The sequence below is a fragment of the Solea senegalensis genome, linkage group LG2 (assembly GCF_019176455.1).
Source record: "Solea senegalensis isolate Sse05_10M linkage group LG2, IFAPA_SoseM_1, whole genome shotgun sequence".
NCBI classification, from domain to species: domain Eukaryota; kingdom Metazoa; phylum Chordata; class Actinopteri; order Pleuronectiformes; family Soleidae; genus Solea; species Solea senegalensis.
In genome coordinates this window covers 33,253,806-33,268,120 of record NC_058022.1, presented here as the reverse complement: position 1 = coordinate 33,268,120, position 14,315 = coordinate 33,253,806, and the positions used below count along the sequence as shown (strand labels likewise).

The following is a 14,315-nucleotide window of genomic DNA, read 5'->3' as shown; positions in this document are numbered from 1 at the left end:
GAGAACGCGGCGAGGAGGAGGAGGAGGAGGGGAGAAAGGACACTGCAGAGTCACACAGAGAGAGAGGTATGGAGACACGCAGAAAGAATGAAATGAAGCCGGGAAGGTATTGCATGTCCGGTTTGGGTATCAGCTACCCAACACACACACACACACACACACACAAACACACACTTGGGTCCAGATGCCCAGATTTGTCTGGCCGTCGTAAATCAGTCCAATAAAGAGATCTAAATTAGGCCATCATCAATACAGATGGGCCTGTTTCCCCTGTGTGTGTGTGTGTGTGTGTCACTCCTGGCTTGGATCTTGATATGATGTTTGTTGCCAGGAGAGAGAGAGAGTGAGCGAGGAATGGGGATGGGTGGGGGAAGTGGGTAAGAGAAAGAAAGATAAAGAGGGAAGAAAGACACTTGGTTCCCAGTAAACATAATTCGCATGATTGCTCTGGTTTGGTGGGTAAATATTGGATGTAGCGCGGCTCAATTACTCTCACTTCACATGCACACGCACATGCACGCACACACACACACACACTGAAGGGCAACAGCCTGTAAATCTCTAAATCGCTGCCCAACAAAGAGGCCGACTGGGACTCTAACTCCCGCCCCTCTTCTTTTTCCTTGTCTCCTTCCTTTCCTCTCCTCCTCTCGCTCTCTTCATCCCCGCCGTCTTGTTGGCCGCCGTACCTTCTTGGAAAAACGATCCTTTCCTGCTCTTTATCTCGCGACAAAGCCGACTTATCCATTTATCTTCCCTCACATGTGTAAACCCGTGTTGGATTTTGAGAGGTTTTTGAATTCTCGTGTGTTGACTCGGTAATTTACCCACTTTTTTTACAAATGTTATTTGTGTTTTCATCGTGCCTCAGCTACACTGTTAAATTATCTTTAAGATTTATTGTCAATGGCTCATTTTATCAAAGCTTAGGGGAGAAAAAAGTAGAGTTCCACATAATTGTCAGACGACGGACTTTAATGAACAAATTTAACTGCTTCACTTGTGTCCGTGTTTTTTAATATTGCATAAAATCCACTCGAATGAATATAACCCGTCATTTTACTGCTCTATCTTGCTCAAAACGGGCCATTTAACAACTTTTTTGCAGTTTTATAAACTTGCTATAGTTTTTTCTCCTCTTTGCTGGGAAATAAAAACCAAATCTGGAGTATAATATATTCCTCTGCTGGTAATGGCAGCAGATGCTTGTTTGCAATAAACACAGGAATGATAACATTGTTAGCGTGAGCAGTAAAAACACAAATGAGCACCACCTGCAGAAACACACAGCATCACCAGAAAACCTGAAGTGCAGCGAAACCAAAATGCAAAAAAGCGCTTAGCAACAGTGACGTCTCCTTTACTAATATAGCGGGGGTTACAGAGCACGCCACGAGCTCAGACGGGGCATTATTGTACCAAAAAGTATTTTTAGAAGAAAAGGAGAGCACTTTATAAGTAGGCTACTACTGTTAGGATGCATTGTCCCAATTTAAAGTGTCTAAAATAGAGAATAGAACAAATCCCTTAAAGGTGAGTGTTTTAGAGACTTATATAGAATATGAATGAATGTTTCATTTGTGTAAACTTTTTAACTTTTTTTCTTTTTAGTGTTGCTGCTCACAGACAAACAAACATACACAGGCAAAACAACAACAAAAGAACTAAAAATAAACCCCGTTAGCAGAAGTAATTATCGTCTCATTCACACTGTAATCGCAGTCCATCCCAGGGCTTCCAAAATAAAATACACCATTTAAAAGCAATGGCACTGCTATTGATGTTCAAATGTTATTTATTAATAACTGATTAAATAACACTGAAGAAACTCGACTCTTTTTTAAAAAGAAATGAACATATTCTTCATATCCTGTCCATCCTTGTGACCTTTGGTGACCTCTGCGTACATACAGTGCACCTGCCTTTGCCTCTGGTACCTTTCCATCCTCACTCACTCACACACACACTCTTAAGGAATCACTGAACAAACACCACGTGTGTTTGATTGATCTCATGTATTTTTCACTTTTTTCGGTCCGCGGAATATTTTTCGATCACTAACGCGATACTGGGGCACTTTCGTCTGCTGTGTGTGTGGGAGAGACAGAGAGTGGATATATCAATTCTGTGCCAACACACAAGCATCTGCTTCCTCTTTCCTCCTCTCTCTCTCTCTCTCTGCTATCAGGCCTGGCTTTAGTCTCTCTCACACACACACACACACACTTTACCAGAATGTAGTGCCCTTTCACTCTTCCTCTTCCCTGTGTTTTCCTTTCATCTCAAGTACTTTTGTTTTTTTTTTAATTCCCACTGTACATACAAAAATGAGGTATTTGTTTCTGTGTGTTAGGGCTGCAAGTCACGATTACCGTTATTGTAGATAAACCTGTTGATTATTTATTATTATCGCGTGGGCCATAAAATTCGATCGTTTATTCAGTTTCTAATGATTTATTCACGACTTGGTTCAAAGAAAAAAGAAAATATTCACATTTAAGAAGCTGAAAAACTGAGAACTTTTGTTATTCATGCCACTAAAACCAATTCATTGATTATCGGACTAGTTTAGTCATCGATGAACAGTTCCATGAAGATCCCAGTTACAGTTTCTTTGCGACGTGTGACAGCTAAGCTTCAGCTGTGCGTGAGAAAGTCAAGTATAAAACGACAAATAAACATTATTTACATTATATTATATATATTATTACTGTTTTATCGTCAAAGACGCTTCATTGTTAATGAAAACAATTATAGCAAGTCGGTCAGTTGTGATGTGATTTTAGAATTTAAAGGTTCTACCTTGAATATTTAGACTAAATAGTAGTTTGTTATTACTCGAGCTGAGAGGGAATCATCGACGTGTCGTACGTGTAAAGACCCCCAACTTTTAAGTCTGCCTGCAAATCTCGACCGGTCGCTTGTTGATTTACGTTCCCACAAAACCAATATTTGCTTCAGATAAAAAGCAACAATCTTATTGATTTATGTCGTTTCTCCTGCCTGCATGCCGGGCAGGAGGAGGAGGAGGAGGAGAAGGAATTTTGACCTGTTCCTCCTCCCGTCCCTGGAGCTGTGGCACATAAATATCACAGCCAGGACTCTCACACTTTGACACAGTCACCTATATTTGCACCTGATCGCTGCCATTCCTGAGTGAAAGCAGGAAGTGGAATACACATATATACTGTGTGTATATATATATATATATATATATATATAAATATAAAAATCTTGAAGTATCTTGTCTTTCCAGGACATCGGGCCAATATGTTTCCTTTCTGTGCTGCCGCTCGTTTGTCAATCACTCACTGATCTCACTGTCGTCGGGACAATGGCGCTGAAGTTTTTCTTTGTTTGCGCTGCATGTGACCGAGAGGAAGGGTCTGCGTCCTGAGATTGCGTCTGTGTGTGTGTGTGTGTGCGCGCGCGCAAATACGTCGTATCTCTGCTTGCTCCCGTTTGTGTGTGTGTGTGCGCCGTTTAATACACGTGCTGTGCTTTCTCGGATTGGTGTGTGTGTGTGTGTGTGTGTGTCATCCATAGAGGACAATAGCCTGGGTCATCTGACTGAGAGGCTGCAGACCACTAGTATCACATGACAGAGGCTGAAGGCCACGTCTTTGTTACCAGGCCTATTGTTAAAGCTAAGGAGACAGCTGGGGCAGGGGAAGGGAATCACTGCATGCCACTTCACACACACACACACACACACACACACACACACACACACACATATATACAGGAAGACTATACACAGACACACACACACACACACACACACACGCCCCTCAGTGACTCCAATCAGGCTCAGTGACAAAGATGATTCCTTCTTCTTCTCAACTGGAATACCAAGACACACACACACACACACACACACACACACACACACACACACACACACACACACACACAGACTGGATAGCTATAATTATAGTGACAGAAAGTGGCAGGTGGCATTATCTGTACCGGCAGAGACAAAGAAGAAGACGACGCGGTTACTTAGTGCTCATACTTGCTTAATAACTTTGAGTGACAGCGACACAGTGTGTGTATGCGTGTGTGTGTGTGTGTCTATAAATATGTGATATGTAAGTTCTGTATGTGCAGTCGCTCCAACTGACTAACTTCTTGGTTAAATATCTAAAATAAATATGATAACGTACAAAATGTGTCGTCACTGGAGAGGTTGTTTGTAATCTAACTTGTATGTTATCAATTAGTGAGTAGCAGTGTGGGTGCCGTTACCACGATTTGTAAACCCCTCACTCGCTGTACTCGGTATTCAAATGAATTATCAAGACGACGCTGCGTTACATCAACTTACAGTACAGCGCGGCGCAGTTTAGCAGGGTCACGGCGCGGTAAACGGTTTACGGTTTGATTTTTGAAAGAAAACCAACAATAAGCCTCATTTCTGAGAAGTATAATCTCAGCGAGCGAGATTTGTACTCGAAAAACAATCTTATTTCAAGAAAGAGACGAGCTAAAATGATGGTTTGTGTGTCAAGTTTGCGTTGAATACAGACGTCCAACTCTATAACATTTTAATCTAAAGTAAATCACAGCTCATTGTAAGTACGGATGCACAATATTGGATTTAAGGTGACTATTGCCCTCTACAACTATTATTATTGTATGTTTGTTTATTTTACACAATTAAGAGAAGGTATATCTACATGTGCTGTGACATGAGGAAGAGATTAAATGGAAAAAAGTGTCAGTTTTTGGTCCGATCTCCCTGGATATGTCAAAAAAAGTCCATTATTGTGCAAATTTTGGCCAGTTTGATCCAATTTAAGGCTGTTTTTTCCCCTCATTTTAAGGCACATTACAGTCTGGAAGTGGTTAGCTTCTAAGAATTCTCGCCGAGCAAAACTGAAACAAGAAAATCTAGATGGATTTAAGAACATTCATACAGCAGTACTTTGTCAGGCAGCAGAGAAAGAAAACACTGCTGTGCAATGATATTACTATCATATAACGGCCTTGAATTTCTCTATTGATATATTTTTTTTAAAAAAACAACAACAAATCCTCTGTCGACCAATCAGTGGACCACTGCAGATCAGTAAGTACAAATAACTGCATCACTGACAGAACTGAAGTGTATCTTACTGGAAATGTTATAAATCTTATTTTAGCTGGGAAATGCTCACAACACTTCACTTTTTAAGACGTTTTTAAGCGGCACACTATTTATCAGGCCCCCATGATTCAGTGATTCATCAGCAGTTTCTTACAACTGCGTGTGTTGAACTTCGATTGTGTCGTAATGAACTCAGGAACTCGGTTCCTCTGTGTAAACACAACATCTGTCACTCACGCTTATCAACTCCGGCGGCACAGGCCTCTGCTCGCGCGAGTGACACGAGAGTCGGAGACGGGGAAAAGGAAAGCAGGACAAGTGCCGTGTTTGAATGTCTCTGTGTGACTTTAAAATGTGCGTGGACGCCTTCTGGGTAGGTCACGCGCAGAAGACGAGAGGGACAAGAGAGGCAGAGAAGACGCGAGCAAGAGAACACATACGCGCAAGAGCAACGGAGGACAGTTAAATAAAAAAAAAAAGAAAATGACGCCAAATGAGCTGCCCGGCATATAAAAGCCCCACGCTGACAATCGATTCCTGAGATTTGAGCACGGGCTCCCGTCTTCAATGGGCTCGCATGAAGAGGACGTGGAGAGGATGAGTGAACGGGTGAATGAGGGAGAGCGAGAGGACGACAAAGGGTCTAAAACGGCAGAGAAAGACATGAGAACTTTAGCCTTTCATGAAGTGCAGAGCTTATGAAACCAGATAGCTCTGAAGTGCGAGTGTGTGACCACTCTGTGGCCTCCAGGTGTGTGTGTGTGTGCGTGTACATGTGTGCGTTAGTGTGTGTGGTTCAAAGTCAAAGGGCAGATTTCGGTCGTAACCACACCCCCCCTTCAAGGGAGGTTATCTCTGCTTTCAGATGAACACAAATGAGTATCTGTGTGTGTGTGTGTGTGTGTGTGTGTGTGTGTTAAGTAAGGCTAGCTGTGCTGTCGTTTGGTGCTGACAGAGCCTGTGAGGATCCTTGAACTGGAAAGATGAGAATGTCCTTTAGAAGGCTTCATAAAAATGTCTCATTGTCCCTCCTCATGCCGCACACACACACACACACACACACACACACACACACACACACACACACACACACACACACACGCACACCAACCTGTCCTCAATATAAAAACAGAAAAGAAAACGTTTGTCCTCTTGGCAGACGGTACAAGTTGACATCTTTCCCTCAGAGTCCTGGCAAATTCTTGATATATATACTTTTTTTCCCCTCTCGCCTCCATCATTAGTTTGTGGGCAGAGCAGCAATTAGGGCAACATTTGTTTTGATAGAGAAGGAAGCAGGAGACGGTAAGGATGGAGAGAGAGAGAGAGGTAAACAAGAAAGAAGAGTTTAAAGAATGTGGCTGGAGAGGAGGGAGGAAGTAATTAATGAAGCTGCTATAATTACGGAGGCCTGTTTATGCCAACTTTGTAAGACGACAGCACACGCGCACACTCCTGACAAATTACGCTCACCTTTGCAGGGCAGTAATCTACAATTACTAGTTAAAATGCCGGTCATGTACGTCGAGCTTTTCCTAATAACCCGTCAAACTGAGGAACACTTTCTTCACTTCATCAGCGGGACAGTGTTTATCCCAGATTAACTTGTTTTTCTCTAACATTAAAAATGCTAATGGTTTAACCTCGCGAGGCCAACTCTGACACCGTAATGTGGCAGAGAGCAGGTCTGAGTGGGGCCGAGACAAAGGGAGGAGACGAGTCTGGGGACAAAGACGTCGGACAGCGGGAGAAAAGTGAAGCGGGGACAAAGGTACAGGAAAGAAGAGGAGGAGGAGAAGGAGGCGATGAAGAGGACGTATCGACACAGGACGGATTCAGCTGGAAGAAGGGGGGGAGGGGAGCAAGGAGAGAGGGAGGATGGATGGAGGGTGTGTGATGGGGGACAAACCAAGGTGGAACTATGATGATGCTAAATTTGGCAAAAGGAGAAGACTTTTGTGTGTGTGTGTGTGTGTGTGTCGGGAGACTTGCTGAATCGGCCGTGGTTCCAGTTTCACGCCTCTGAGTTTGACAGAGAGGAGGAGAGAGAGGGAGAGGGAGAGGGGGAGAGAGAGTCCCCAGCCGGTAATGTTCCCTCAGGGCGGACGGACATGAGGAAGGAGGGAGGTGAAGGGAGAGAAGGAGGCCGACAGGAAAGGGGACAAAGTCTGCACACGTGTTATTGAAGCACCTACATTAAGTCTTTATCTATTAATAATAATAATAATAACATGAAATGGCCCTTTAATCACTTAAAAAAGTAACTGACAACATTGTTTCTGGTTCCTGAAGCGTTTGAGTCAAGGAAACCCAAACATGGACATTTTACCGTTTCAGAAGGATACAATAAATGCGCTCACATCCTTTGAGTCGTGAAGCTCTGTGCTTTCATTTTTCCTGTGTAATTCTCTCCGTGTTCAGGTCTGACACACACACACACACACACACACACACACACACACACACACACACACACACAGGCAGCGCGATAATTAGACTGTTTTTGGACTGAGTTAAATTTTCACTCTTTGAATGCAGAGTCTGATTTGAAGCCGCCGCAGTCCCACTACTCGAAGGCATCCGACGCCGAGTCAGTTCATTCATTCATTCACTAAATCTGTTGACACGGAAATTAAAAAATATTTTAGTAATCACTGGAAACATTTGGTCATAATACCAACCATTTCCTAGTCACAGCTTCTTTTTATCCTGGCTTTATTTTGTAGTAATTAGAAAATTCTCAGGGTTCGGACTGTGTTTTGTTTTTTTTATTGATTACTTATTCAAATAATCGAGGAAGAAATTTGCAAATTAATTAGTGATGAACGCTGCTCTGCTACAATATCCTAATACCGTCTGAGAAAATCAAAAACAGGCAACTCTATATTCTCTGTACTCCTGCGTTTTACACATGTTTACATTTTGGATCCATCTGGATATACCTTATAGATATAACCATCTTACATAAGCATGGAAAAATTCATCTTAATCTGTTAAAATGTCGCTGAGATTAACACGTGTGAACTTGATCAATACAAATACGATGAGTTTAGACATTTTAAATGATTCTATAATTGTTTTGTGGCGTCATCAGTGGGTCGATCATCCATAACTCCGTTTTGTCTTTATTAATAAATACATTTATGTTGTGAGCTCTTTATTGTTCCGTAGCAAAACAAACACTTTTATTTTGAAATGATGTGAAACAGCATCATAAATATTATTTTTGACGTCTTGTTCTCAAAAAGTTGGACTTTTCTTTCAATTGAACGGAAAAACTGTAGACAGGAAGTTGCTACCGGAAGGACAAACTTAACCCTTTGACACCTAAGCCTCAAAATGTCCCTTGTTGCTTATTTCAACCATAAAAGGACCGGAAAATGTGCTGTTGCCCAGTTTTCCAGAATAACTTTCAATATCTGGCAGTTATTTACAATATTACCGCACGTTAAAATAGTGTATTAACAATTTAAAATGGAAGAGAAACACTGTCGTTGTAATTTGAACAGTATAACGCATATTTCAAATAAAATTTGTTTGAGTATTTGTCTCAACTCCTGAAACTACTAAGACCGGTACCCTGTGTGCGAAAGACATCATGGTCGCAAGTTCGATTCCATCCCTGGCTGATTGTACTCAATTCCATTGTAAGTCAAGCATTTTCAGCCCTGACTCTTCCACTCCAGTAGCTAATAATAATCGCACACACAATATTTGCATGTGTGTGTCTGTTTCCTGTACAGACCTTTTACATACACACCTGTGAAAAACTACCTGACCCCTGTTATGCAAAGCGTGTAAAGCATTTGCCGTCGGCGTGTGTGTTTGCGCGCATACTAATCGACGTGTCGATGTTGCTGAAGTGGTGCTGTGTGGGTGATAAGTTCCCTTTAGATGAGTGCTTCTCAAATTCTTTAACACCAATATCTTCACTGTTATCACCTATCGACTTATCACAGGAGGCATATTTATTCCCATTAAGATCATTTGCTCTCTCATCATCCTCCTCTTCCTCACATATATTCTTCACACACTTGTATAGAGAAATTGGATTAAGATTTAAGATACGTTGTCTACACACTCCAGTCAGAGATTTCCTCCAAGTACCACAAGAGGAAGCTCGCGTACCACTGGCACCACAGTTTGAGAAACGGAGAATGTGACTTCTCCAAAAACCGCCTGCCTCGACAAGGACGCCCGCGCCCGGAGCGGCGTCCTCTTTCGCCTCGTCGAACACGCGACACGCTCGCATATATACGACGACATCCACGCCTCAGCGTAATATTTGTGAAATGACAGCAGGTTTTTGCGTGAGCTGCGCTGAATCCACGTTTCATTGTAGATGAATCTGTCCACTTAGAGTTGTGTTCGATCTATATGAAAAAAGCTTGTTTTGACAATTAAAAACAAACAAACAGAATAACCGAGTTACAAAATAGTTGATTAATTTAGTAATGGATTAATAATTAATTGAATAAATGTTGCAGCCCTAGTTATTTGGTCCAAAAATGGCAGAAAATATTGAGAAATGTTCATCAATGTATCCCAAACCTTGAAATGATGTTCTCAAATATGTTATTTTGTCCTACATATATTCAATTTTTGTGTTCTATAGAGCAAAGAAACGTTGTTTTTTACATTTAAGACAATAAAAATACTCAAACTGAATAACCAGTTATTAAAATAGTTGGAACCCTGAACTGGACAGTGTTGACACGACAACTGATTCTGTTAAATTGTAAACAAACAAACATATAACCGTTGCTAGAAGATGCGATAATGCACCATGACACGAAGAAGGCTAAACATTTTAGTTGATATGACAACTAATAATAGATACTTTCACATAATAAATAAACCCCCAGAATGATCATTGAAAACACAATAATGATTTCAATGACACCCTTTATTTATCTATTTATCTATTTATTCAACTTGAGAGCTCCAGGCACGTTGTTTTGCTGTCTTTTTTAACCTTGTGCACCAAATCCCATTTGGGATTTAGAAAAAAAACAAAACAATAAACAGAAATGTAATCGATTTGAATCTTGAATGCACGCAAACGAAGCTTTGCAAGAAAAACGACCCTCGTCTTCACGTCGTTCAGGGTTTATTTTTTTGTTTTGAGATCCTTGAAAGTGCATGAACTTTGTTGTAAATACTCCAAACAAAATAGCTTCCTGATGATAATAAAGTTTATAATAGACAGTGAAATAAAAATAAGTCCCTGTAGATCAGCACATTCTGAAATACTCAGTATGTCACTATCAATTAGTTAATCAAGCTAATCATTTTAGCGTGCAATTGATCTATCTGTCTGTCTGCGTTTTAGCTAGCAATCGTTTTGTCTGTCTGTCTATTAATTAGTTAGCGAGCTATCATTTTAGCTAGCAATCGTTTTAGCTAGCAGATGTTGTTTACCACAGCTGTGAGGTGCTGGAAAAGCTTGAAAATGGACCTTGGTGTATGAAACCGTGAATCTTGCTTGGTCCTCATTCGTCCAGCTTACCTCAAAGTCGTTGGCCTTGTTGTAGTGCATGTTGAGGGCCCTGAAGAGCTCGGCGTCGCGGCCCACCGACAGCTCGTCCGCGGCCGCCACGCCCTCGTTGATGGCCTGCCGCGCAAACTTCTCCATCTGGATGTAGTAGAACTCCCGGAAGTTGCTGAACCACTTGATCAGCTGCGAGGTGATGCAGCGGTTGAACTGGAACAGGACAACCTTGAATTAATACACGTCTATTTAGTTAACAGTGGCTCCCTACAACTCATACAGAGCCAACAATCAGGGTATTCAGCAATGCATTCTGGTCTACTGAGACTAAAACGTACAGATTCTATATTTAAAATCAACTTTTACTGTTGTTCATATTTTCCACCATTGAGTGGCGTGAAACATGAAGATGTCATGACATACTCCGGAAGTATTGAAGACGTGTGAAGCTTTAAAAGAGACTAAATGACCTCTGTGTATATATATCAGTGTCATTTATCCATAGAAATCCCTATATTTATGGATTATGGTTGTGTTTTGTCCATGTCCCATCTCACATGGCCAAGGACACAGTGTATACACAGTTGTCCAACTGAAAAGAACTACAAAAAACTGCAATAGCTACACAAAAAAACATGTGTGCAGTACTAGGGTTGGCCACTAGGACTGGTCGTAAGTGAAGTACTGAAGACAACAGAATCGTGATGTGGCTCCTATTGGACGATACCTCTCACATGTGTCATACTTTATATCATATTTTCCTCTAAATGGGGAAAATAACTAAAAAACGTCACGTCTTGTTGACGACGAGCTGAAATTAGCGATTTAGACTTGTGAATAACTTGTGAAGTCGCCCCCTGGTGGGCTATTCAGTTTGTCTTCACAAGGAACTAGTATTTATTGATTATTTAAACATGTGAAATTATGATTTAATAACCTCTTCATCAAGTGTGGGAAATCTGCACACACTTTCACAGCCCAGTGAAAGTGTGTGTGTTCTTGTATGTGTACTAAAAAAAAACAACCCTTATAAACCACAGGGAGTGAGGACATTTTGTCTGGTCCTCACATCCTGTCAGCCCTTAAAAGAGCATTTTGTTGTGATGGCTAAGGTTAGGGTAAGGGGTTGTGGGTGTCCTCACTAAGAATGCTGTGCGAACACGTGTGTGTGTGTGTTTGCTGAAGGGGAAAAACGGCTTTGACACGGAGATTAAGCTCTGTATTGTTACAAGACATTGTCTCACAGGAACAAGGGATGAGTGAGAGAGGGAGAAAAAAGAAGCACGGGGGGGAAACTGAGTGAGATAGAGATGAATGGAGTGAGAGGTGGCATGGAAAAAGGAATGTAGAGAGAGAGAGGGTGACAGAGTGGGAAAGATATTTTTCAGGAGCAGCCAGAGGGGTGACATAATGGAGCATAATTGGGGAGGGGGCTGGTGTGTGTGTGTGTGTGTGTGTCCAGAGGGGAAAGTGTGTGAATGTGTGTGTGTGGGGTGTTTGACCCAAAAAAGGAACGTGATAACTCAGCAATTAAAACACAAACACACACAGTCACACACAAGACAATGTCATGAGTCCGCGTACGAACGTAAAGAACACGCACGCAGCATCTGTACGAGATACGAGACGCGGTAATTAAAAAAGCTGTCGGAATCAATCTGTTTGGAATTAAAACAAACTATTTTTAACTACATTTATGATCATATTAGTTTGCAATTAATCGTGTTGTCATGTCAAACTCGCCAGGAGATGGAATAAAGTGGTATCGTCAAAATAATAGATTTTTTTGTTTTCTTCACAATTAAATGAATTATGAATTATTCGCTTAGTAAAGTGACAACATAATAATCACTGTTTGTCATTTAATTATTTACAGAAAATCATGGCTTATGGCTTCTAAAATTCTTGTAAATTTTACGCTGTCACGTCAGGTGAAATGTCAAACTTTGAATGTTGACTATTTTCTTGATATGTGGATAAAATGTTGAAAAATGGAATTGACAATGTTCTCAAATGTCTCGTTTGGCCATGAAGAAAAATCACAAAGCTGGTTTTAATTCCTTAAAAAAACCTCATGATTAATTTAGTTGCCATTGTAAAACAAAAAAAAGTATGGAAAAATATGATGTTAATTTCCCTTGGTGTTGTTTATCGGCCCAAACGCTCACAATATTGTGGTAAACATCCCTATTTTGCTCTTCTCTTTGAGGTCAAGGACACACTGTATACACAGTCAGTCAACTGCAGTACTAGGGTTGGCCACTAGGTCAAATTCAGATAAAACACAGCAGAAAACATTCCGCTCTCGTCTGATTTTCTGAGGATCTTTAATGCTTCAGAAACTCAACAGGTGCAGCTCCAGAATCAGAAGCTGTGCAGTATTTTTATTTAAAGACTGATATCACCTCTCAATCCCCACCTGCCCCCCCTCCGCCCTCCACCTCTCACCCTCTGTTGTCCCATCCAGCTCATCACAATCAGCACAATCCAAACAGAAACAAAAGACTAAAAGAGAGAATGGAGGCGGCAGCAAAACGCTGAGTTTGAGGAATGCCATTTTCTGTTTAAAACAAAACGAGAGAAGTGTCAGAGAAAAGTGTCACGGTGTCCTAACTCTGCTCTTCTCCTCTTGATGGCGCTGTCCCCAGGGCATGTCGGAAAGGGCAAACACACATCCTTTAAGAATGTGCCCACCGCTTCGACACTTCAACCCCGATTCGTTGTAGCTCGGCACAATTTTAGTAGAGGACGGCGTGAATGTGCACAGTCGACATAACTCGCCGAGTTCTGACGCTGAAGGAAAAGCTGCTGTAGTAACTTTGGGAAATTATGTTTTTGGCCATTTCTGCTTCACTCGACAGTTTACGCTGCAGGGTGTGTGTGTGTGTGTGTGGCGCCCGTGCACTCAAAAACAAGTTCAAGACAATCAACTTCAGTTTTATCCACACGGAAGCAGCGTTTTGGGAGCAGTCAAACACTATTTGGGCGCTCACTAGTCCGACCACTACTCGACTGTTTGGTATCAGTCACGACAACCTCAACGCGGGCGGAGTCGTCATAGCACGGCTGCGCGAAACTGCTTATATAAGTGACACAAACACACACTGGTGACAACTAAAGCAGGTGTTTTCTGTGCAACTGAATCATTAGAATCAGTTCAGTAAAAAGATTTGTTCATAGAATCGTTCAGCACTTCCTGCACGACCCATCGCCGGCTTTCAGCACCAGACTGTTAAATCTTGAGATTTTAGACATTTCCTTTGTTAAATGTTGGAGATTAACGCACGTTTTAAGTCTTTTTAACAGATCTACAGTCCATCGTTGTTCAGTTTGATTCTTGTGTCGGACGTCACGATTACAGCTCTGCCAGTGACGACACTCTCTGACCAATCAGTGGCCGGCCGGTACCAAAAAAAGCACCAGGTACCAGGTACGATCCCTAATGGAATAAATTGCGTCATGCTAGACGTTGGAAAACGGGTCTTAGATTGGGATAATCTGAAAATAGCACCCTTGCGTTTTTGTGCTTGCATTCGCTGTCGCTTCTTCTTCTTGTGTTTGGAACCTCCCACCGCCATTAGGACGATGTAGGTGATGTAGCTCAGTAGGGTTCCCACAGGTCCTTGAAATCCTTGAAAGTTTGTGAATTTTAAAGTTAAGTTGATATATTTTCTGCGCAGAACAATGAGCGAGTAGCATTGAGCGAGAGAGAGAGCAAATGATGACGTGATGCCT

General features: G+C 41.6%; 1 protein-coding gene across 2 annotated transcripts in view; it reads right to left on the bottom strand.

Moving 5' to 3' along the window:
• The window catches only part of LOC122760299 (prospero homeobox protein 1-like), a 32,575-nt gene that overhangs the window by 4,333 nt on the left and 13,927 nt on the right, over positions 1-14,315 (bottom strand). Inside the window, exon 6 of one of the 2 annotated variants that reach the window (XM_044015388.1) lies at positions 10,599-10,808. In XM_044015388.1, coding sequence (XP_043871323.1) covers positions 10,599-10,808 — 210 coding nt within the window. The remainder of the gene's footprint in view (positions 1-10,598; positions 10,809-14,315) is intronic. The other variant, XM_044015395.1, reaches the window with a different exon arrangement.